Here is a 25,193-nt window from a genome sequence, read left to right on the forward strand (position 1 = left end):
AAATATGAAATCAACCTACATGTCCATCAATGGATAAAGAAATAAACAAAACATGATATATATACACAATGGATTTTCATTCACGCATAAACAGGAATGAAATTTTGCCATTTACAACAACATAGATGAACCTAGAAGACATTATATTAAGTAAACTAAATCAGAAATAGAATTTCAGATACTACATGCTCTCACTCATATGTGGAATCTAAAAAAGTTGATCTAATGGAAGTCAAGAGCAAAATAGTGATTACCAGAGGCTGCAATGAGAGAAAAATAGATGTTTGTCAGTAAATACATAGTCACAGCTAGATAGGAGGGGTAAATTACAGAAGATCTATTGTACAACAAGTGACTGTAGTAAATGACATTATATTGTACAGTCATGAACTGCACAATGATATTTTGGTCAAGAACCAACTGTATATATGATGGCGATCCCATAGGATTATAATGCAGCATATGTAGCACTTGACATTGGCATTGCAGATCAAGTAAGAGAAATAATTGATAGTAATGATGCCAGGACATTTGATTTTCATACACACACACACACACACAGACACCGTATTTAGGTTTGTGAAAGTACACTTTAGGATTCCCGTACAATGATAAACTTGCCTAACAATGCATTACTTAGTATCTCCATCATAAGTAATGTATGACTGTATTCTTTCAAAATGTAAAGAAAGTGGATGTTATGTGCCCTCACCACAAAAATAAATATATATAATTTAAAACTGACTACACCGAAATGTGAATAACTATCATAGAATATTATGAACACCTCTATGCACATAAACTATAAAATCTAGAAGAAATGGATAAATTTCTAGGTACTTACACCCTTCCAAGACTGAACCAGGAAGAAATTGAATCCCTGAAGGGACCAATAATGAATTCTGAAATTTGGGCCTTAACAAATCGACCAAAAAAAAAAATGTCGAGGACCAGCTGGATTCATGGCTGAATTCTACCAGAGGTACAAAGAACAGCTGGTACCATTCCTACTGAAATTATTCCAAAAAATTAGAGAGGAGGGGCCACTCCTTAACTCATTCTATGGGGCCAGCATTGTCTCGTTAACAAAACCTGGGAGAGATAAAACAACTAAAGAAAACTTTAGGCCAATATCTTTTATTATCATCAATGTAAAGATCCTCAACAAAATACTGGCAAACTGAATCCAGCAGCACATCAAAAATCTTGTCCACTATGATCAAATATGCTTTATCTCTGGGATGCAAGGCTGGTTCAACATGCAAAGATCAATAAATGCTATTCATCGTATAAACAGAACTAAACACAAAAACCACATGATTACCTCAATAGCTGCAGAAAAGGCTTTTGATAAAATTCAACACCCATTCATGTTAAAAACTCTCAATAAATTAAAGAAACATACATCAAAATAATAAGAGCCATCTATGGCAAACTCACAGCTAACATCATACCAAATGAGTAAAAGCTGAAACATTTCCCATAAAAATAGGCACAAGACAAGGATGCCCTGTCTCACCACTCCTATTCAACATATTATTGGATATTCTGGCTAGGGCAATCAGGCAAGAGAAAGAAATAAAGTGCATCCAAATAGGAATAGAGGAAGTCAAACTATCCCTGTTTGCAGATGTTATGATTCTATATTTTAAAGAAACCCCATAGTCCTGGCCAAAAACCTCCTTTAGCTGATAAATAACTTCAGCAAAGTCTCAGGATACAAAATCAATGTACAAAAATCACAAGCATTTCTATGAAACAACAACAGCCGAGCTGACAGCCAAATCAGAAACACAATCCCATTCACAATCATGAGAAAAAGAATAAAATACCTAGGAACACAGTGAACCAGGGAGGTGAAAGATCTCTACAAGGAGAAATACAAAACACTGCTCAAAGAAATCAGAGATTACACAAATAAATGGAAAAACATTCCATGCTCATGGGTAGGAAGAATCAATATTGATAAAATGCCCATACTGCTCAAAGCAATTTATAGATTCAATGCTATTTCTCTTAAACTACAAAAGACATTCTTCACACACTTGAAAAAACTATTTTAAAATTCATATGGAACCAAAAAAGAGCCTGAATACCCAAGACAATTCTAAGCAAAAAGAACAAAGCTTGAGGCATCAAGCTACCTGACATCAAGCTATACTGCAAAGCTACAGTAACTAAAACAGCATGATACTGGTACAAAAACAGACACACAGACCAATGAAACAGAATAGAGAGCCCAGAAACAAAGCCACACACCTACAAATGTTTAATCCTTGACAAACCTGACAAAAACAAACAATGGGAAAAGGACTCCTTATTTAATGAACAGTGCTGGAATAACTGGCTAGCCATATGCAGAAGATCAAAACTGGACCTTTTTCTTACACAATATACAAAAACTAACCAAGATTAAATAAAGACTTAGATGTAAAACTCAAAACTATGAAAATCCTTGAAAACAACCTAAGCAATACCATTCTGGATAAAGGAAATGGCAAATATTTCATGATGAAAATGCCAACAGCAATTGCAACAAAACCAAAAAATTGAAGAAAATCATGTATTTGAAGTATATATTTCAATATTATACTGTTATGACTTCCTAGGGATGTCAGTTCCTCAGCTAGAAACCTCTATGGCCAGTAGTGCCTTTGCCTGAGTTTTGCTTGAGCCTGCTGTGTTCACTTGGCCTGGCAGGCTGCACTTGGCTCGCATTACTGGCCTGGATCCCATGCCTGCCAAGGGTGAGTGGAGTGGTGATGGGTATGTGAGCGAGCAAGTGCGGGGTCCAGCCACTGTGCACAGCCAGGCACGCTAACTGCAGTGGGGTGGGCAGCTCTAGGAGGTGTCACAGGTGTGGCCCTCTGCAAGGCTGCGGCCAGACCAGGCATCAAGCAAGCAGCTTCCATGGCTGGCACCAGGGAATATGGTGGTGTCCAGGAACTTGGAGACACCAGGAACCACAGAGCCCCAAAGAAGATGTCACAGCTCTGGCTCAGGGAGTTCCTAGATCTGGGATCCTGAAAGGGATGCAGCTATTCTCTCCTTCTTGTCACCCATGATGTGGTGAGCCAGGAGCATGTTTCAGCCTTGTTTGTGTTACAGCTCTTTCAGACCTGCAATTTGATGGATCCCGAGTTCTTGTCCTATGCCCAGGAAGAATGAGGTATGTGGTGAAGTGGAGGTGAATTAGGTGAAGAGGAGCTTTATTGAGTGATGAAATAGCTCAGAGGATACTGGCAGTGGATAGCTCCTCTCCACAGCCAGGGTGTCCTGATGAGTGTTCAGCTCATAGCAGAGAGGAGACCGTGGTGTGGGTAGCTCCTCTCTGCAGCTGGTCATCCCATCAGCTCTCAGCAGAGAGGAGAACCTAGGGTGGGTTGCTCCTTTCCACAGCTGGTTGTCCCACTGTCTGTTCAGCTCTCAGCGGAGAGGAGACTCTGAGGTGGGTAGCTCTTCTCCACAGCTGGTTGTCCCATTGTCTCCTAGGCAATCAGCAGAGAGGAGGCCCTGGGACGAGTAGCTCCTCTCTGCAGCTGGTCATCATTATCATCTACCCGAGTCTGACTAAGTCCAGGGTTTTTATGGAATTCAGAGCGGGGGAAGTGTGTGCTGATTGGTCCATAAGTGGCCATGGGTGGGTTTGGAAAAAGCACCATAAGTTCTCAATCCCATCCATGGGGCTGACAGCCTGGTCCCCAAGCTTCAGGCCTTCCCTGGCTTGAAGGTGGGGCTTCACCAGGGACCCACCACTTTCCACCCAGGAACCTGCCTTCCTCCTGCAGCTGTTGATGGTACCCAGGCTGTTCATGCTGAGGGGCACCTGCAGGCCTTCAGCACCCCCTTGGCCTCCCTCCTGTGCTCCTCAGAACCCAAAGTCAAGAGGGGGGCCAAGCTGGCAGAGGGCTGGCATATCAGCAGTGCCTCAAGGGTGCGCACACCTGGCCAGGTTGCAACAGTGCCCTGGCTTGGCCTCAACTTTGCTCAGAGATGGAGCAGGCACTGGGAGCCAGGAGAGGACAGGCAGCAGGAGCAGGCATTTCTGAGCCTGTGGGGGCAGGGGAGACCTTCTTGTGCCTCCAAGAGTGCAAAGATTCTTGAGTCCATAGCTGCAGCTTGGAGTCCTGCTCCCAGCCTCTAGGAGCACAGGGAGGCCTGGGTCCACAGTTGTGGCTAGATTGGCTGAAGCTGTGCCCAGGAGAGTGGGGATCCTGTCTGCACCTGGCCCCCAAGAACACAAGGAGGACTAGGTCTGCAGCCACAGCTGAGCAGCTGCAGCTTCTCCCAGGAGTGAGCGAAGCTCCCATCCTGCCAACTCAGAAGGGGGTGGGGCTTCCGCCTATTCCTGGGTCCTGCCAGCTCCATGGAGTGCTCAGCCCCAGTTGCGCCTCCCTCCCTGCAGCCAACATCATGGCAGCAGCTGCTCTAGACAGGCCACCGCTGCCAAATATTCTATAACATTATGAATATTAATATATTTATATATCCAAATTATGCATTTGAATTATGTATTTGAAGAAAATGTATATACTCTACACATGAAAGAAAGAAAGCTGCTCTCCCCATACAGCCAATACACTGCAGTCTCTGCAGGAAGTTGCAAGTCAAAGACTCAGAACCCACAGACCGGTCATGTTCTTACACATGTTTGCATTTCTAGCACTGGTGAATTGTTTTCTGGGTCTCTGTCAGGCCTTGAGCAGAAGTCTTCACATGCCTCTACACAGACCTCATTATGAGAGGAAAAGACAAGAAAGTAGAAAACTCTTTTCAAATTTTTATTTATTTATTTACTTATTTGAGACAGTCTCAATCTGTCACTCGCCCAGGCTGGAGTGCAGTGGCATGATCACGTCTCCCTGCAGCTTCGACCTCCCAAGCTCAAGCGATCCTCCCACCTTAGCCTCCCAAGTCGCTGGGACTATAGGCACGTGCCATGATGCCTGGCTAATTTATTTTTTTTTTTTGTAGAGACAGAGTCTCACTGTGTTGCCCAGGCTCAAGCAATCCACCCACCTTGGCGTCCCAAAGTGATTGGATTACAGGTGTGATCCACCACACCCATCTAGAAAACACTTTACTTAGACTCAAATTTAGTCAAACTTTTCCACTCCAAGCCCTTCACCTTGACCACAACCTTTATTTTCTATCCTTTTGTCCATAAAATAGCTTCTAAAAACTGACATACTTTAGTCAATAATTAGGACATTACCAAAATTTTCTTACATATATGACAAGAAGAGCTATTGCAATTATATATTTTTGTGTCTTTTATAGACAAAATTCTATAAGTTATCTGTGTGTATGCAGTAGGGAGAATTCTGAACTTTACCCCATCATCTATATTTCCTGATGTTACTCCCATGATTAGATTATACCATCAGGCAAGATTGAAGTGTAAAGATGTAATTAAGTTTTCAAATTTGTTAACTTTGAGTAATCTAAGAGAGATTATCCTAGATAGGCTTGATCTGACCAGTCAATGAACCTTTACAAGTGGATTGAGGTGGCCGGGCCTGGTGGCTCATGCCTGTAATAACTGCACTTTGGGAGGCCGAGGCAGGTGGGTCACCTGAGGTCAGGAGTTCGAGACTAGCCTGGCCAACATGATGAAACCCCATCTCAACTAAAAATACAAAAAATTAGCTGGGCTTGGTGGTGCGCGCCTATAATCCCAGCTACTCAAAAGGCTGAGGCAGGAGAATCACTTGAACCCAGAGGCAGAGGTTGCAGTGAGCCAAGATTATGCCACTGCACTCCAGGCTGGGCAACAAGAGTAAAACTCCGTCCCAAAAAAAAAAAGTGGATTAAAGCCTTCCACAAGGACAGAGACAATCTCTTGCTGGCCTTGAAGAATCAGACTACCATGAGGTATTCATCGGCAATGAAATAAATTATTTAAACGATGACTTGAGCTTAAAAGACGACCCTGAGCTTCACATGAAACTGCAACCTCAGCCAATCCCTGGATTGAACCTTTGAAGATGCTAAGCAGAAGACCAGCTGAGCCTGCCAGGACTTTTGACCCATGTATACTGTGACATGATAATTACTTGCTATTTAGAGCTGCTAGGTTGGTGGTAATTGTTAATGCAGCAAAATAAAATGAATATAATGAGGATGTTACAACAAATTTTTAAGAGAACAGTTAAAACCTTATTAAAGTATAGGGGTTGTTTCTCATAAGAATATACAAACCACCGGAATTGCACTAAATTTTATATAAAGAATAATAAAATTACAATAACACCTATACTGTATGTGCCATAACACACTTATGGATAATAGAATATAACTAGACTTCAGAAAGTCTAGGCTTCTCTCTATTTAAAAAACTGATTACATTCCCATGCAATTGCAATCTATGATCCATATAAGAATCCGGATGGCCCTATAAGAATATAATGAAGCTGCCCTATACAGGCATATGTATGATTTTATATCATTTATACTACATGTTTTCTGTACCTTTTCTATGTTTAGATATACAAATACTTGCCATTGTTTTATAATTGTGTACAGTATTCAGTACAGTGACATTCTGTACAGATTTGTAGCCCAAGAGTCTTTTTTTTTCTTTTTTTGAGGTGGAGTTTTGCTCTTGTTGCCCAGGAGGGAGTGCAATGGTGCGATCTTGGCTCACTGCAACCTCCGCCTCCCAGGTTCAAGCAGTTCTCCTGCCTCAGCCTCCTGAGTAGCTGGGATTGCAGGCATGTACCACCACGCTTGGCTAACTCTGTATTTTTAGTAGAGACGGAGTTTCTCCATGTTGAGGCCGGTCTCGAACTCCTGACCTCAGGTGATCCGCCCACCTCGGCCTCCCAAAGTGCTGAGATTACAGGTGTGAGCCACCGTGCCTGGCGTGCCTAAGAGTCTTATTTTTAGAGTATTACTTGGTTTGTTTATTTATTTATTTATTTATATTTTACCTTAAGTTCTGGGATACATGTACTGAATGTGCAGGTTTGTTACATAGGTATACATGTGCCATGGTGGTTTGCTGCACCTATCAACCCATCATCTAGGTTTTAACTCCCGCATGCATTAGGTATTTGTCCTAATGCTTTCCCTCCTCTTTCCCCCAACCCCCTACCTGGTTTTTATTTCTGTAGCTTATAAACAAATCTTGATGTTACTGAAGATGTGTTATCTTGTGTCATTATTTTATTTGCTTTTACAGTATTAAGCATTCCAGGCTGGGCACAGTGGCTTATATCTATAATCTTACTATTTGGGGAGGCTGAGGTGGGATAATCACTTGAGTCCAGGAATTTGAGACCAGGCTGGGCAGCATAACAAGACCCCATCTCTACAAAAAAAATTTAAAAATTTGTTGGGTGTGGTGGCGCATACTTGTAGTCCTTGCTACTCAGGAGACTGAGCTTAGGAGTTCTAGGCTGCCATGAGCTATAATCTCACCACTGCACTCCAGGCTGAGTGACAGAGCCAGACCCCATGTCAAAAAAAAAATGCATTAAGCATTCTTTATGCTTTATTTTCCATCGTAAGCTACTTAAATCTTGGCTTTGTTTTTAAAAAATCACAATTTTGTGCTTTAATTCCATGTTATTATTGATAACTTATTTATAACTAAAAATAATATTTAACTTGATTGGATTACTTTCTTTATTCTGGACCTTTCTGAGAATTTGTTTGGTATAAATGAGCTTAGGCAGAATTGCTGACTTCTAATTGATATGAAAATATAAATTTCCTAGACACCAGCAGATTGCTTTTCAAGATATCAACATCACAAAACCCTGTCTCTACTAAAAATACAAAAATTAGCTGGGCATGGTAGCATGAACCTGTAATCCTCGCTACTTGGGAAGCTGAGGCAGGAGAATCGCTTGAACCCAGAGGGCGGAGGTTGCAGTGAGCTAAGATTGTGCCACTGCACTCCAGCCTGGATGACAGAGTGAGACTTTCTCAAAATAAAAGAAAAAAAAAGAAAGATACCAACATCGGATCATGTTTTCAAATGTAGTTCCAAGTGTTCTTATTCATTCACATCTTTTGCACCATTTAGCATTATTCAGCTCCTGAAATGTTGCTAATTTATTGGATCTAAAGTAATATTTTATTGTGTTTAATTGCCCCTTCTCTGATTACAAATTACACTGGGCGTCTTAAGTAATTCTCTGATTAAGTAATTAATTCTCTGATTAAGTAATTATCTGATTACTAATTAAAATGGGCATCCTAAGATGTGTAGGAATACATTGAATATTTTAGGTTTTATTGGCTTATTTGTCTCTGAGATGCAAATTATCTTCTTTCAATTTGTATTAGTATGTTGTTTGCCCATGATGTCATTCACTAGATAAATATTATTAATTTTTATGTAATTAAATATATTTCATTAATCTTTTGCTGTTGAAATTATGTGTCCCTTCCACTTTATGAGAAAGAGATTATTTTCTATTATGTTCAAGTAACTGTATAGCATTACGTTATGTATTTAAGTCTTAATCTGAAGTCTAGTTTCTATATATTTTTAAATAGAAATATAATTTTTTTCTTTAGTTGTTGAGCAAGTTTTCCCTACACTGAGTAATAGCATGTTTTGTTCTTTCAATATAAAATTTCTCCTTTATTAGATACTGTTTCATATATTGTAAGTTGACTTTTGAGAGCAATAGTGTCCCAACTGTTTCTCTATATTTGATTATAGAGATGTGTATATTACGATGTATCAGGATGATGTTATAAATATGACTTTATGTTATATAGCAATAGGTATTAGGAAAACTACTCATCTTTGTTCTTTACTTTTCAACATTTACTAAGTTATTTTGGACGTTTATTATCTCTTAGTTAATTTATAATAAGGAATAATGTAGTAAGCTGTATTAGATCTTTAAAATAATTAAATATTTAGAAATTCGTATTGAGTGGAATTTACAAGGTTATATTGTGATCCCATCCTTGAATACAGAATACCTACTTCTTCCAATATTCTAGTAAGTCTTTTATTACACTTTTAAATTGTATCTATTGAGGCAGATTTTTGCATTCTATGTTATATTAATTTTTATATATTATACACTTGTTTTTGTTATCAAGTACTGTATTATATGTTTCTCAAATCATTATCGCTGGCATAGAAAAAATGTTACATCATTTTATAGACTGGTCTTGATAAACTATCTTCTTGGTTTAATAGAGTATCTGTTAATTTAGTGTTTTTCTCTAAAAGACATTCATCAAAATTTTAAGCAATGGTGGTCATAGTGATCATTCCCATCTTAATTCTAATTGTAAAATAAATGTATCAATCTTTATGTAAACTTTGGTACCTTAAGTACATGCATGCACTGCATAAGAACATTTCTGTCCACAATGGACCACATGTACGAAGTGCCCCATAAGAATATAATGGAGTGGCCCTACACAGGTATACACATCATTTTATGTCATTTATACCATATTTTTCTTGTACCTTTTCTATGTTTAGGTATGTGTGTGTATATATATATATATTTACAGTGGTTTTATAATTATGTACAATATTCAGTACAGGAACATTCTGCACAGGTTTGTAGCCTAGGAATACTAGGCCATACCGTATAGCCAAATGTGTAGTAGGCTATGTCATCTAGGTGTGTGTAAGTACATTCTATGATGCTCACACAATGACTTAATTATCTAACAATGCATTCCTCAAATATATCCCATTGTTAAGCATCACCGGACTTTATTTCCATTCTTTGTCTAGTGTTCTATGACTTATTATAATATATATATATAGAATATTACCAAGTTATTTTCATTTTATGCTAAGAAAGCCATATGAAATTCCTCTTTTTGCCTAGTACTATGATAATTTGCACTGATGGACATGGATCCTTAAAATTCAAATTTATGTTTTTGGCTCCTGATATATATCAAATAGTATGATATTATCTCTCAAAAGTGACATTTTAAATGTAGTATTTTGCTTATTGTTTTATGTCTAAATCTATTTTTACCTATTTTGGGTTTTGAGGCACTTTGATGTTTCTAAAGATTATAAAAATCTTCATCATTTTATGACCTGTCTCCTTAAAACTAGTCAGGTTTTTGTGACTGTTTGAGCCAATACAATATACTTTGTAACTTCCAAGACTAGGTTATAAAGATGAAGCAACTTCTGCTTCACTCACTAGAACAGCAATTCCTAAAACTTTTAGCGATCATGTAAAGTAGTCTTCCTAAACTTAGGCCACCACGTGGTGAAAATTTCCAAGCCACAAGAAGAAACTATAAATAGGTGCTTTGTCTTTCCCTTGTGTCTTCCCTTCTGTCTTCCCCTTGTGAGTTGTTTCTCTCCTAACACATTTTTACGTCCTCATCTCTAAATTCTACTGATACCCTGAGTCATGACATTGAGTATCAGTGGACTTCAGAGAACATAGATAATTATACATAATCTAATATACGTATACACATATATAATTCTACTACATATTAATATGTAATATTATATGTTTTATATGTATATATGTACATATCTACATTTACATACCCACATGGTAGCACATTGTTAGAACAATCATCTTTAGCATGCATATGGGAAACAGGAGGTAATAGGAATAAATTTGTTAAAGTTGAATAAAACCAAAATTTAAATTTACTCCAAATCTCCTTCTTTAGAGATGCAATTTATTGGTTTCATTCTGTGATATAATATATATACATCCTATATATGTAATACATAATATGTATTTGCACATATTTACATATGTAAATACTTAAATACATAAATATTACATATATCTACATATACATATTACATATGTAAATATATAGTATGTAAATATGTATATAAACATATGTAATATAGTTATATATGTAATGTTATACATATTTTGCATATATAAGATGTGTGTGTATATATATATTTCAGGATGTAACCAATAAATTGCATTCTCTAAAGAAGGAGATTTGGAGTAAAATTAAATTTTGGTTTTATTCAACTTCTAACAAATTTATTCCTATTGCCTCCTGTTTCTCATATGCATGCTAAAGATGATTATTCTAACAAAGTGCCACTGTGTAGGTTGATGAGATAATGCATAAGTTTGGAGAACCATGTTGGACTCACAGTGGAATTCATAGAAAGACATTGATTTCCTAAATCCCCGTGTTCTTCAAGTGAAACTGAACATATGTGGTGAAATTTTATTGTTGGAGCCAACATTATAGTTGTATCAATGAGCCTGGAATGAAATTTAAGAGTTTTGGAGAAAATTCAAAACTGAAATTTCACTTTGTTATATGGTATTCAAAGAAAAGTGTAAAGGTTGAGGCTAAACCTCCCTAATCTTTACCCTCAATGGAGTGACTGTCACTTCTGGATGAAACATATATTCAATAAGCACAAACAACAACAGAAATAAGCAAAAACAAGAGAAGTTAAAAGATGAAGCTTACATGGCAATAAACAGCATCAGGAATCCAAAATATGGCTGTTTCCAAACTGAGTACTATTGACTATCTTGCATTATATTTCTAAACTCAGAAACTCATTTGCTCAATGAGGTAGCATTATTATCCATCACATGAAGTTATCAAAGTGTTGCCTAAGATAATGCATTTGAAGAACGTTGCACAGTTCTTGTCGCAATATGCTAAAGATTTTACGGTTTAAAATTGCTGATACAAATGCGCACATTGTATCAGGATACATACAGGATACAGGATAGTAGAATTGCATGAGCAACAGACATTCAGAATCTGACATTTTATATTTTCATTTAGGGCGATATTGATCATTCACAGCACTCACTGGCATCATTGATCCCCACCATTTTTTTTGCAGGTGTGGGGAAACTGTCAACACCCTCGCCTCTGCAGGAGGTACGGCCATGTAATGCACTGGGTCAAATGACTGGGACAGGCATCAAAACCAGTGTGCACTTTTCCGTGTTCTCTTCATTTGGGTAACCAGTTCCTGCCTGTGGAAATTTACCTTCCAATACTCAAAATAAATGAATATCATTTTCTGAAAGTTAAAACTCCTTTATGACTTCCTTTGTTTTCAAAGGTACATTAGGATTTCATTTCACCTGAGTGCTTTATCCTTTAACTGTGATGACCCTTGAAGTCATAATGTATATTCAAATCTTTATTTCAAATATATGTTTTACATTACTCATTATTAACTCTTATTGTCAAAATGAAGACTTGGATTGCTTTTTAAATATTATCAATTGTTCATTTGCTTGTGAGCTCAAGGGTCTCTTTCCACAGCAGATGCCAAAACAGTCAGGTAAGGCATGCAGGGGGATACTTTGGGTTATTTCCATATTCACAAAAGAACTCATAAAGCTGATGTGTTCAGCTCTAAGATGAAATAGTCGCTTAGGCTTTGAGGTGGGTGCTCCCATCACCTTTTCCAACTGGCATTTTTTGGGTCAATGCTTAAAATCATGTTTCAGTGTGACTGGCTTCTTATCTTGCATTTTATTTTTCAAGGATATACAGTACAGAGAGCCCTGCTTACGATCTGAATTTGAAAGATACTATAAACTAGAAGTAAACCTTTGTTATATTATCCTACTAAGAATTTGGGATTACTGATTATTGCAATATAAGCTACCAGATAACGGCTGTTACTATTGGCCATCAAAATAAATCTTTCAGATACATGACACCATCACAAAACAAGACAATACTATTAACTCCTCAAAGGCCTTAATGGATGTATGGAGAAGAAGGTGATAATAAATTGGAATATACAGTGTGAGCCACTTAAAACATATAATCAAATAAATGTATCCCCAAAGCACTTGAATGCATTTTTAGTAAAATCGTGGGCTGATAAGTATGATGTATCTAGAGCTTTTCTTTAACATAAAAGGAAGCTATGTAAAGTGTTACTAATCCCCTCATCTATGACCTGCCAAATCCACTTATCTTTTCACAGTATACATTTCACTCATATTCTTATGGTCCTCAAAAGAACATACATTTCTCATCTTTAACTTTGAATGAATGCACAACTGAATGTTTTCATTTCTTCTATAATACTAAATATGGCTTTTGAAAATTAATTGACACCATCTTTATTTTGGACTTACCAAAGTTGAAGAGTGGATGAATACAGAACAGAACTTTAACACAAAATACTTTTAAAGATAATATTTTAGGCTTTACGATTTTTTTTAGTGAGTCATTAACTTGAAAAACATGTACTATTAGAATTGTCTTCTTCATAACACCAGATTTTTTTACCCAATGGCATATTAAAATTATTCAAAAACTTTTGAAAGGAAATATCGATTTTGATACATGATGATTTTAGTAGCCTTATTTATTAAATTTACACTAATTTTATCTAATAACCACAATCAATTATTACAACTTATTCCTGCAAACATGAATATCACAAAACAGCCTAGGGTGAGCGTCTCGGGTTTCTTACACATTTTCTGAATAAAAAATTCTCTTCATGATTTTCTTGATGGCCACCTTTATTTGCTTATTTCTAAGACTGTAAATAATAGGGTTAAAGAGGGGAGGCATTACGGAACAAAAACCAGAAAGGATCACATCCTGGGTGGCTGCAGATATCGCAGATGGCCTGAGGTACACAGAAGAGCATGAACTGAGGAAGACTGACACCACCAGGATGTGAGGGATGCAGGTGGAAAAGGCCTTTGTTCTGTCTGCTCCTCTTGGAAACCTGAGCACGGTTGAAAAGATGTGAATGTAAGACCTGATGATAAAGATGAAACAGCCACCACCTACCCCCAGAGCAGAGACAACAATCATGACCTCATTGCTGAAGGTGTCAGAGCAAGAGAGCTTCAGCAGAGAGGGGATGTCACAGAAGAATTGATGAATAACGTTGGACCGACAGAAGGGCAGCTGGAATGTGCTGCCAGTGTGCACGCCTGCATAGACAAGACCACTGAGTAGGGAGGCCAGTGTCATCTGGATGCAGATTCGAGAGTTCACGATCACAGGGTAGTGAAGTGGCTGGCAGACAGCCACATAGCGGTCATGAGCCATAATGGTGAGAAACAGAAGCTCCACATATGCAAAAAAAACCACGAGGAAGACCTGAGCTACACATCCCGCCTTAGAAATGGTGGTGCTGTCCAGTAGGGAATTGACACATGAGGTAGGGACTGTAACAGAAATGTAGCAGGCATCCAAGACAGACAGATTCCTGAGGAAGAAGTACATGGGCATGTGAAGGCTGCTGTCACAGGTGGTGACGGTCACAATGAGGATGTTTCCCATTAGAGTTACCAAATACAACATAAAGAAGGATGCAGAATGTAAAATCCGTAGTGTCCACACATCAGAAAACCTCATGAGGAGAAATTCCATCACGGTGGTTGAATTGGGCATCGGTGGATGATGCAGCTTGGACCTGGGAAACAGAAATCCTGAACACTCACGAAGAATCAAATGATGGAAAGATGGTCCTTAAATATCGTAGTCTTGATCCCTTTCTAGTTGTAATCTACATTGTTGGTCCTTACATTTTTGAAGGCAAATCAAGTGGTCCTCTATGAACCTACATAATATTCTTTATATTCAAATTGGGCAGATGCTTTGTTGTTGTTTCTGCTGTTTAGAAGTTGTTCAAAATTAAATTTTATGCAACTTAGTGTCCTCCGTGGGTCAGATAAAGTTATTTACTTATATTTGATATTAAATAAATATTTTAATAATAAGTTATTTCACTCAAATATACTTATCGCTAGTTATTTATCAATACAGATTCTGATACAGAGAACAAAACTGTTCACCCACATCACCAAGATATTGTCTTTATATGCTTAAGAATTGAATGAACAAATCTATGTTCTGGATACTTTCTTGAGGTTCTTTAGATAGAGGGGAAATACACAATAATTTGTAGTGATTAAAATCCTAGCTTTGATTTTTACTTAGCTACTTCAAAGTACTGGTCTCCATCATAGTGTGAAATGGGCATTTTAGTTACAGGCTTAGTCTCCATTCCTTTATAGAACTCTAAAAAATGTTCTTTCTGTCATAGTGCTTCGTCAGGATGAGACAATATTTATAAAATCCTTAGGAAATTGTCTGGGACATCATGAATGTTCCTTAAATGTCTCTTGTTATTATTTTCAAAAACATCGATATTGTTATTGCTATGTAGGAATATTTTGAGGGCACATACTACTACCAGACGTGTTCTAGATAAAATTCACATATCAATTTAAGACTCTCAATAATCCTGAAAGTTAGTATTTTATTCTCTTTTCACAGGAAGCAAAAACCTGTCCATATTGAACAGCTGCTCTTTCACCACAGTCATCCACCTCGTGTGCTTATTATGCACCAGTTGCATTCAGCAGATAACTTGGAGACTGTGCCCAATTGAATGACTGTCAGTTTTCAAATAACAGGATCAGGAAAAATAACTAGTGGCTACTAGGATTAATAACTGGGTGATGAAATAATCTGTACAACAAACACCTGTGACACAAGTTTACTTATATAACAAACCTGCACATGTACCTCTGAACTTAAAATATAGGCTAATTTTTAAAAAAAGGGGGAAAAAAGAATGGCTTCATATTTTCATGATGATGAGCTAATGATAATTTTTTCTTATACTTTTATGTTGATGATCCAATTAGAATTTTACCATCTATAAGTTTCATGTATTATTGTATTAGGTAAATACAGTATGTGTCCAAAATATTTTTAAGCAGGACAAATTATCACATGGAAGGTTCAGCAGAACCTTCACTGTAGAAGAGGGAGACAGGAGGCTTGGGCTGTATCACTCCCACTTACCAGCCATGTAAAGTTGGCAACATTCTTCACCCAAGGAAAATTCCCTCCATCTGTAAAAGCAGAATCATGGTGTGTACTACTGTGATCAATTTAAAAAATATGGGCTCATTCAGTGATGTATTCCTTGATTCACTGATTGTTCAATCAATATATACACCTAACGCTGCTATCACAGGAGTTTTGTGAATAAATGAAACAGAATAAGTGCCTAAATCTCATGAAATTTAAATTTTATTAGAAAATACTGACACTGAACTGTTAAACATGTGAGAAAGAATAAAATATTCCAGAAAGTTTTAAGTGCTTTGACAAAAACTCACAAGGTAACATGCTGGATGAGAAAGGGTGTGTGTGGCTGAGGGAAGAACAGGAGTTGATTAGTTAAGTGGAAGTGCTTGGAAGCCAGCAAACTGCTATGAAAATATAACACATATTTTCACTCTCACTCCAAACTAAGGTTTTCTGTTTGCTTTATATAAAGAGAAGCACACTGTGTATCTGTTGAGTTGATTTAATAAATTATACTAAACTTGGTATTTCCAAACCAAATAATAATTCGCACTTTTGCTACTCTGACTTGACTTCTGTACACATTAGTTTGAGAGACTGAATTATGAAGCTAGAATAAAACTTAAAACACTCGTTGACATAATAATCTAACCCTGAGAGAACTAAGATTATGACAACAAATAATGCTTTTAAAATTTGATTAATTTTTAGTCTAAAATTTTATTATTCTAAAGATTTTTCTTCTTGCTAGTAAAAGTCTGAATTGGCAAATCTGAAGACTTATGCTGATAGATATATCAATCGATTGATTGTTAGACAGATAATAGACAGATAGATGATAGATAGATAGACAGATAGATAGATACGTAAAATTACAAGGGAATCCCTTGTTATATCAATTAGTATACCTTAAAGTTTTGATACTCTGCAAGTATTTTTTTAAGTTTTAACTGGAACACTTTCAAATGAAGCCACAATTTGTTTTATTGAAACATTACCACTATAACTATACTGCTTATAAATCTCTGCATTTATGGAAAATAACCTTATATTCCTTTCATTTAAGAGCTAAAGAGTTGTTATGACTAGAAAAGTTACTACAACTGGCCCCCATTGAAAGAAGAGGTGTAGACTGAGCACATCCAGTGTATGGAAATCCATGATTAGAGAAGAAAGCCTAGTATGTGGAATTCAGTAACATTTATTAAGATTGAATATTGTGTTGCTATTTGCATATATACAAACATTTGTGCCTGTATTTTGAATAAATTATAATTTTACTCTACATGTGTAATTCCTATATCCCAGATTTAAGCAACCTAGCTATTTTTCTCCATAGGAGCAATATTTATTGATAATCAAAATAAAGAAATAGAATTTGCACTTCAAAGTTTTCTGAATTTCGTAGTCATTCACCATCAGTAAACAGTTTGTTTTTTAAATAATTGATTTAAACAAATTACATTAGTTTTGTCAAAATAGATCACTCGACCTGGTAAGAAGTACTTATATTTCTGTGCTTTTATATGTAGATGTTTGAAGTCTTCTGAAAATGGACTTCTGCTAGCACAACCTTAAATCTCTGTAAATATATTAAAGTTGGTAAAATGCTACACATTGCCACAAGTTGAAGTCATTAAACATTTGAAATATCATTTCATTTCTTCTATTTTGTTATTTATGATATAAACTCTGGTTTAAACTTTATTTTGTTGATTAAAGGGTCAATTCATCAATAGGATATAACAATTGTAAATGTTTATGCACCTAACATCAGAGCACCTAAATATGTAAAACAAATATTAAAGGATTTAAAGGAAGATCTAGACTGCAGTACAATAATAATAGGGGCCTTAAACTTGACTTTCTATGTGGCAACATAACATAATTCCAAGAGTAGAAAATTTTGGACTAAAAAATAGGGTTTGCTTCTTGCCTAAACCACTTACTAGCTCTCTAAATTATTCTCAATAATCTTAACCATCAAACATGATGGTGATACAGGTCTTAAAACTTTACTATATATAAACATTTCCAAAACTATCATACAATTAAAATGGTAGGTACTGTAAAGAAAATTCTTCAACTTATCGCTCATGTAGTATGGTAGGTATTTCCTCATAAATTATAATTCTTACCTCAAATTAACAAAATGATCAAATTATATATTTGAAAATTTCATTTCCTACATTGATCAATTACAACTTAAATACTCTAGGTAAGCAAATTTGTCCATATAGATAATATTTTTATCTTTCTCTTAAAAAAACCCTAAAGTAGTGATTTTGACCAAGTGGAATGATTGAATAAATGTTCTCCACATGGCCATTAAATAGACTGCATTTTCCTTAATAGAAAATAAATACATAATACATATACTCTTCTGTGAAACAATATAGAAGAATTTTTTTTCTATCTTGTAGAACTTAAAGAAGAAAATTAATTGATCAGAATTTTAATTAAATTACTCATGAAATTACTCATCTACTCATATATTCATTTATTTATCACTCAACAAATTATGACTGAGTCTGACATTTCTCACTTCATGATCTGATGCAAGGTATTGAACAGTGAATAAGATTTTAATCTGGTTTTTAACATGGTATTTAAATCACAGCTATATACACACAATGTAACCCATCTTAAAAATGTCTTAGAATATTTACAATATTCTACTTTTTATGCTGTATATTATATTTCTTTGTCTTACTTTCAAATTATAATTTTCCTTTTCAAGTTCAATCTTAGATGACTAAGTCTTCTTAGATGCACTCCCCCGATTACACTGCTCAGAGACTACATACAGTCAATAAATGATTTTTTAAATTTTAATTGACGGTTACCAGAAAGAAAACTACCTATTTTATTCTGGCCGCCTTAACTGCGTTAACTCACAGTCTCAGAAATAATAGGAATGGGGGTGGCACTTGGCCTGTTGATTCATTGCTTTATTCCAGCTCATGGCCACAGTTTACCTGTGTGTTTGTTTTTCACATTGAATGAACCATTCACTTTTATGGACTAGTTTGAGTGATTTTTCACTAAAATTGTAAACTAGATGAGTTATGTCAGCAACTTTAGATAGTTTTGCTTTCAACTGTAATTCATTATATCTTCCTGAATAGAATTTAAAAAGAATGCAAAGGAGTGAGCAGAAAGCATCAAATAGAGGCAAGGGGCCAGCTGCAGTGGCTCACATCTGTAATCCAGGCACTGTGGGGGGCCAAGGCAGGCCAGTCCCTTGAGTCCATGAGTTCAAGACAAGCCCTGACAAACCCTATCTCTATAAAAAATACAAAAATTATCTGTGTGTGATGGTGCACTCCTGTGATCCCAGCTACTTGAGTGGCTGAGGCAGGAGGATCGCTTGAGTGAGGGAGGTTGAGGCTGCAGTGAACCAAGATTGTACCCTGCACTCCAGCCTAAGTAACAGAGATCTTGTCTCAAAAAAAGAAAAAAAAAATAGAGTCAAGAAAAGGCATGATGATCATAATATTAATAATAAATAATAAGAATAAATACTCACTATGTTCATATTCTAGATATAGGATCACGTCCTTTAACAATAGCTTTTGTCACATAAAGTGATCAAATGTAGATCAACCAATTTTTCAAAGGACTGACAGAAACATCAGTGTTTCTTCATGTAAAGACTTCAGTACGAATTCTATTGTGTAACTACAGTCATCAGGTTTACGTTTATATAAGTATGTTGCAATTACTACAACATTCCTAGCAAGTCTTTTAGGAATACAATCCTAAACCTCTACAAGTCACCAGAGTCCCAGGAGGAGCTCAGAACATCGTCTCAATGTTAAATGAATTTGGTTAAATTAAAGTGTACATTTGGACACTGGTTTTGTACATCTGGAAATACTAACACAGATAAATGTAATATCTCTCAAATTCATGGCTTTTCAACACTCACAGTAGTAAGAAAATGAAGAAAGCCTTGACAACCTCATTATTCAGAAGGATTGCAAGAGAAAAGCATAAATGTTATTGAGACGTTATGATCTAGAAAAAACTGTGTTAAACCTCAGCAAAACTACCTTTGCTGCAAATTGGACGATTACCTAATCTCTCAATCTTTACTTATAGAACCCCTAAGCCACCAACTGACTGATGAACCTCCCTCTCTGCCAAGGGCATTCCAACCTAAAGTGGAAAATATAGTTCAGTCCATAATGGAAAGCCAGTGCAGGTTGAAAATGCCTCCTTATATTCTCTTCCCTTTGGAATTTATGTACAACTGGCCAACATCTAAATTAAAACTGATATCCTTCCACAATGAAAACAGTAAGACATTGATGCAACAAATTGAAAAGGACACACAAGAAAGAAAACATATTTCTTGTTGATAGATTTGAATAATCAATATTGTTAAAATGTCTATACTACCCAAAGCAATCTACAGATTCAATATTACCCCTATCAAAATAACAACATTCTTCACAAAAATAAAAAAAAATGCTAAAATGTACATGGAACCTTAAAAGACCCAGAATACACAAAGCAATCCTGAGCAAATAGAACAAAACTCAAGAAATCACATTGCCTGACTTAAAATTATACTAAGGAGCTATAGTAATCAACACAGCATGATACTGACATAAAAACAAACACATAGACTAATAGAACAGGAGAGATAACCAGGAAACAAACACACGGACTAATGAATGGAAGAGAGAAACAAGAAACAAATCCATACAGGAAGTTCATTTTTCATAAATATGCCAAGAACATACATAGGCGAAAAGACAGTCTCCTCAATAAATGGTGCCAGGAAAACTGTATATCCTTATGCAGAAGAATGAAACTAGATACCTATTTCTTGGCTTATAAAAAAATCAAAATGATTTAAAGACTTTAAGACCTCAAATTATGAAACTACTAACAGAAAACATTGGGGAAACTCTCCAGGACATTGGACTGGGCAAAGATTTCTTGAGCAATTCACTGCAGGCACAGGCAGTCAAAGCAAAGGTGCACAAATGGGATCAAATTAAGATAAAAAGCATTTGCAGAACAAAGGAAACAATCAACAAAGTAAAGAGACAACCCATAGAATGAGAGAAAATATTTTAAAACTATCCATCTGACAAGGGATTAGTAACCAGAATTTATAAGGGGCTCAAACAACTCTATAGGAAAAAGTCTAATAATCCAATTTAAAAATGGGAAAAAGATCTGAGAAAATTTTCTACAAAGAAGACATACAAATGGCAAAATGGTGTATGAAAAGGTGCTCAACATCATCAATTATCTGAGAAATACAAGTTAAAACAGCAATGAGATACCATCTCACTCCAGTTAGAATAGCTTTTATCCAACCGTCAGGCAATAACAAATGCTGGTGAGGATGTGGAGAAAAAGAAACCCTTGCACACTTCATAAGAATGTAAATTGGTGCAACCACTGCAGAAAACAGTTTAGAGGTTCCTCAAAACACTAAAAATTGGCCAGGTACAATGGCTAATGCCTGCAATCCCAGTTCTTTGGGTGGCTGAGGCCAGGAGTTAGAGACCAGCCTAGCCAACATGGCAAAACCCCATTCCTTCTAGAAATAACAACAATTATCCAGGCATGGTGGCACAAGTCTGTAATCCCAGCTACTCGGGAGGCTGAGAAATGAGAATCGCTTGAACCTGGGAAGCAGAGGTTGCAGTGATCTGAGATTGCACTATTCACAAAAGCCAATATATGAAATTGACCTATGTGTCCATCATCACATAAATGAATAGAGAAAATGTGATGTTTATACACAATGGAATACTATGCTGGCACACACAAAAAATGAAATCTTGTCATTCACAGCAACATGGATGAGCCTGGAGGACATTATATTAAATGAAACTAGTCAAGCACTAAAAGATAAATGCTATATGTTCCTTCTAATATATGGGAGCTAAAAAAATTAACTTACAGAAGTAGAGGGTAGAATTGTGATTATTAGAGTCTTGGAAGGTTGGGGGAGGAGACAATAGAGAGGTTTGTTAACAGACACAAAGGAACAACTAGATCATGGGAATGTAAACTAATACAACCACAGTGGAAAACAGTATGGAGATTCCTTAAAGAACTAGAAATAGAAGTACTATTTGATTCAGCAATCCCACTACTGTGTATCTACCCAAAGGAAAAGAAGTCATTATAGGAAAAAGATGCGTAGTTCCATATTTTGCAATTGCAATTGCAAAAATGTGGAACCAACCTAAATGTCCATCAACTGAACAGGGTGTCAGGCCTCTGAGCCCAAGCTAAGCCATCATATCCCCTGTCACCTGCACGTACACATCCAGATGGCTGGTTCCTGCCTTAACAGATGACATTCCACCACAAAAGAAGTGAAAATGGCCTGTTCCTGCCTTAACTGATGACACTGTCTTGTGAAATTCCTTCTCCTGGCCCATCCTGGCTCAAAAGCTCCCCTACTGAGCACCTTGTGACCCCCACTCTTCCCGCCAGAGAACAATCCCCCTTTGACTGTAATTTTCCTTTATCTACCCAAATCCTATACAACGACCCCACCCTTATCTCCCTTTGCTGACTCTCTTGTCGGACTCAGCCCGCCTGCACCCAGGTGATTAAAAGCTTTGTTGCTCACACAAAGCCTGTTTGGTGGTCTCTTCAAACGGATGCACATGGAATTTGGTGCCGTGACTGGGATCAGGGACCTCCCTTGGGAGATCAACCCCTGTCCTCCTGCTCTTTGCTCCATGAGAAAGATCCACCTACGACCTCAGGTCCTCAGACCGACCAGCACAGGAAACATCTCACCAATTTCAAATCCGGTAAGCAGCCTCTTTTTACTCTCTCCTCCAACCTCCCTCACTATCCCTCAACCTCTTTCTCCTTTCAATCTTGGTGCCACACTTCAATCTCTCCCTTCTCTTAATTTCAATTCCTTTCATTTTCTGGTAGTGACAAAGGAGACACATTTTATCCGTGGACCCAAAACTCTGGCACTGGTGACGAACTGGGAAGGCAGCCTTCCCTTGGTGTTTAATCATTGCAGGGACACGTCTCTGATTATCCACCCATGTTTCAGAGGTGTCAGACCACGCAGGGACGCCTGCCTTAGTCCTTCACCCTTAGCGGCAAGTCTCCACTCCTCCACCCTATAATCCTTTTATCACCTCCCCTCCTCACACCCGGTCCAGCTTACAGTTTCGTTCCTCGACTAGCCTTCCCCCACCTGCCCAGCAATTTCCTTTTAAAAAGTGGCTGGAGCTAAAGGCATAGTCAAGGTTAATGCTCCTTTTTCTTTATCCGACCTCTCCCAAAATCAGTTAGCGTTTAGGCTCTTTTTCATCAAATATGAAAAACCCAGCCCAGTTCATGGCTCATTTGGCAGCAACCCTGAGACGCTTTACAGCCCTAGACCCTAAAAGGTCAAAAGGCCGTCTTATTCTCAATATACATTTTATTACCCAATCCGCTCCTGACTTTAAATAAAGCTCCAAAAATTAAATTCCAGCCCTCAAACCCCACAACAGGACTTAATTAACCTGGCCTTCAAGGTGTACAATAATAGAAAAAAGTTGCAATTCCTTGCCTCCACTGTGAGACAAACCCCAGCCACATCTCCAGCACACAAGAACTTCCAAACGCCTGAACCGCAGTGGCCAGGTGTTCCTCCAGAACCTCCTCCCCCAGGAGCTTGCTATAAGCGTCGGAAATCTGGCCACTGGGCCAAGGAATGCCCGCTGCCCGGGATTCCTCCTAAGCCGCGTCCCATCTGTGTGGGACCCCACTGAAAATCAGACTGTTCAACTCACCTGGCAGCCACTCCTAGAGCCCCTGGAACTCTGGCTCAAGGCGCCCTGACTGACTCCTTCCCAGATCTTCTCGGCTTAGCGGCTGAGGACTGACACTGCCCAATCACCTCGGAAGCCCCCTAGACCATCATGGACGCCGAGTTTTGAGTAACTCTCACGGTGGAAAGTAAGTCCGTCCCCTTCTTAATCAATACGGAGGCTACCCACTCCACATTACCTTCTTTTCAAGGGCCTGTTTCCCTTGCCTCCATAACTGGTGTAGGTATTGACGGCCAGGCTTCTAAACCTCTTAAAACTCCCCAACTCTGGTGCCAACTTAGGCAATACTCTTTTAAGCACTCCTTTTAGTTATCCCCACCTGCCCAGTTCCCTTATTAGGCCGAGACACTTTAACTAAATTATCTGCTTCCCTGACTATTCCTGGGCTACAGCCACACCTCATCGCCACCTTTTCCCCCAGTTCAAAGCCTCCTTCACATCCTCCCCTTGTATCTCCCCACCTTAACCCACAAGTATAAGATACCTCTACTCCCTCCTTAGTGACCGATCATGCACCCCTTACCATCCCATTAAAACCTAATCACTCTTACCCCACTCAATGCCAGTTTCGCATCCCACAGCATACTTTGAAAGGATTAAAGCCTGTTATCACTCGCCTGTTACAGCATGGCCTTTTAAAGCCTATAAACCCTCCGTACCATTCCCCCATTTTATCTGTCCTAAAACCAGACAAGGCTTACAGGTTAGTTCAGAATCTGTGCCTTATCAACCAAATTGTTTTGCCTATCCACCCCATGGTGCCAAACCCATATACTCTCCTATCCTCAATACCTCCCTCTACAACCCATTATTCTGTTCTGGATCTCAAACATGCTTTCTTTACTATTCCTTTGCACTCTTCATTCCAGCCTCTCTTCACTTTCACTTAGACTGACCCTGACACCCATTAGGCTCAGCAAATTACCTGTGCTGTACTGCCACAAGCTTCACAGACAGCCCCCATTACTTCAGTCAAGCCCAAATTTCATCCTCATCTGTTACCTATCTCGGCATAATTCTCATAAAAACACACGTGCTCTCCCTGCTGATTGTGTCTGATTAATCTCCCAAACCTCAATCCCTTACAAAACAACAGCTCCTTTCCTTCCTAGGCATGGTTAGTGCAGTCAGAATTCTTACACAAGAGCCAGGACCACACCCTGTAGCCTTTCTGTCCAAACAACTTGATCTTACTGTTTTAGCCTAGCCCTCATGTCTGCATGCAGCAGCTGCCACTGCTTTAATACTTTTAGAGGCCCTAAAAATCACAAACTATGCTCAACTCACTCTCTACATTTCTTATAACTTCCAAAATCTATTTTCTTCATCATACCTGACGCATATACTTTCTGCTCCCTGGCTCCTTCAGCTGTACTCACTCTTTGTTGAGTCTCCCATAATTACCATTGTTCCTGGCCCAGACTTCAATCCGGCCTCCCACATTATTCTGGATACCACACCTGACCCTCATGACTGTATCTCTCTGATCCACCTGACATTCACCCCATTTCCCCATATTTCCTTCTTTCCTGTTCCTCACCCTGATCACATTTAGTTTATTGATGGCAGTTCCACCAGGCCTAATCGCCACTC

General features: G+C 37.8%; 1 protein-coding gene across 1 annotated transcript; it reads right to left on the reverse strand.

Moving 5' to 3' along the window:
* Positions 1–13,407: 13,407 nt before the first annotated feature.
* On the reverse strand, positions 13,408–14,346 carry LOC100973979 (olfactory receptor 14C36). Its single transcript, XM_008968263.2, has one exon. The coding sequence runs from the start codon at positions 14,344–14,346 to the stop codon at positions 13,408–13,410; it is 939 nt and encodes a 312-aa protein (XP_008966511.2).
* Between the last annotated feature and the right edge of the window lie 10,847 nt (positions 14,347–25,193).

The sequence above is a fragment of the Pan paniscus genome, chromosome 1 (assembly GCF_029289425.2).
Source record: "Pan paniscus chromosome 1, NHGRI_mPanPan1-v2.0_pri, whole genome shotgun sequence".
Lineage (NCBI taxonomy): Eukaryota > Metazoa > Chordata > Mammalia > Primates > Hominidae > Pan > Pan paniscus.

What these genes read in the sequence shown, in the direction of transcription:
- LOC100973979 (XM_008968263.2), bottom strand. Translation starts at nt 14,346, where the DNA reads ATGCCCAATTCAACCACCGTGATGGAATTTCTCCTCATGAGGTTTTCT.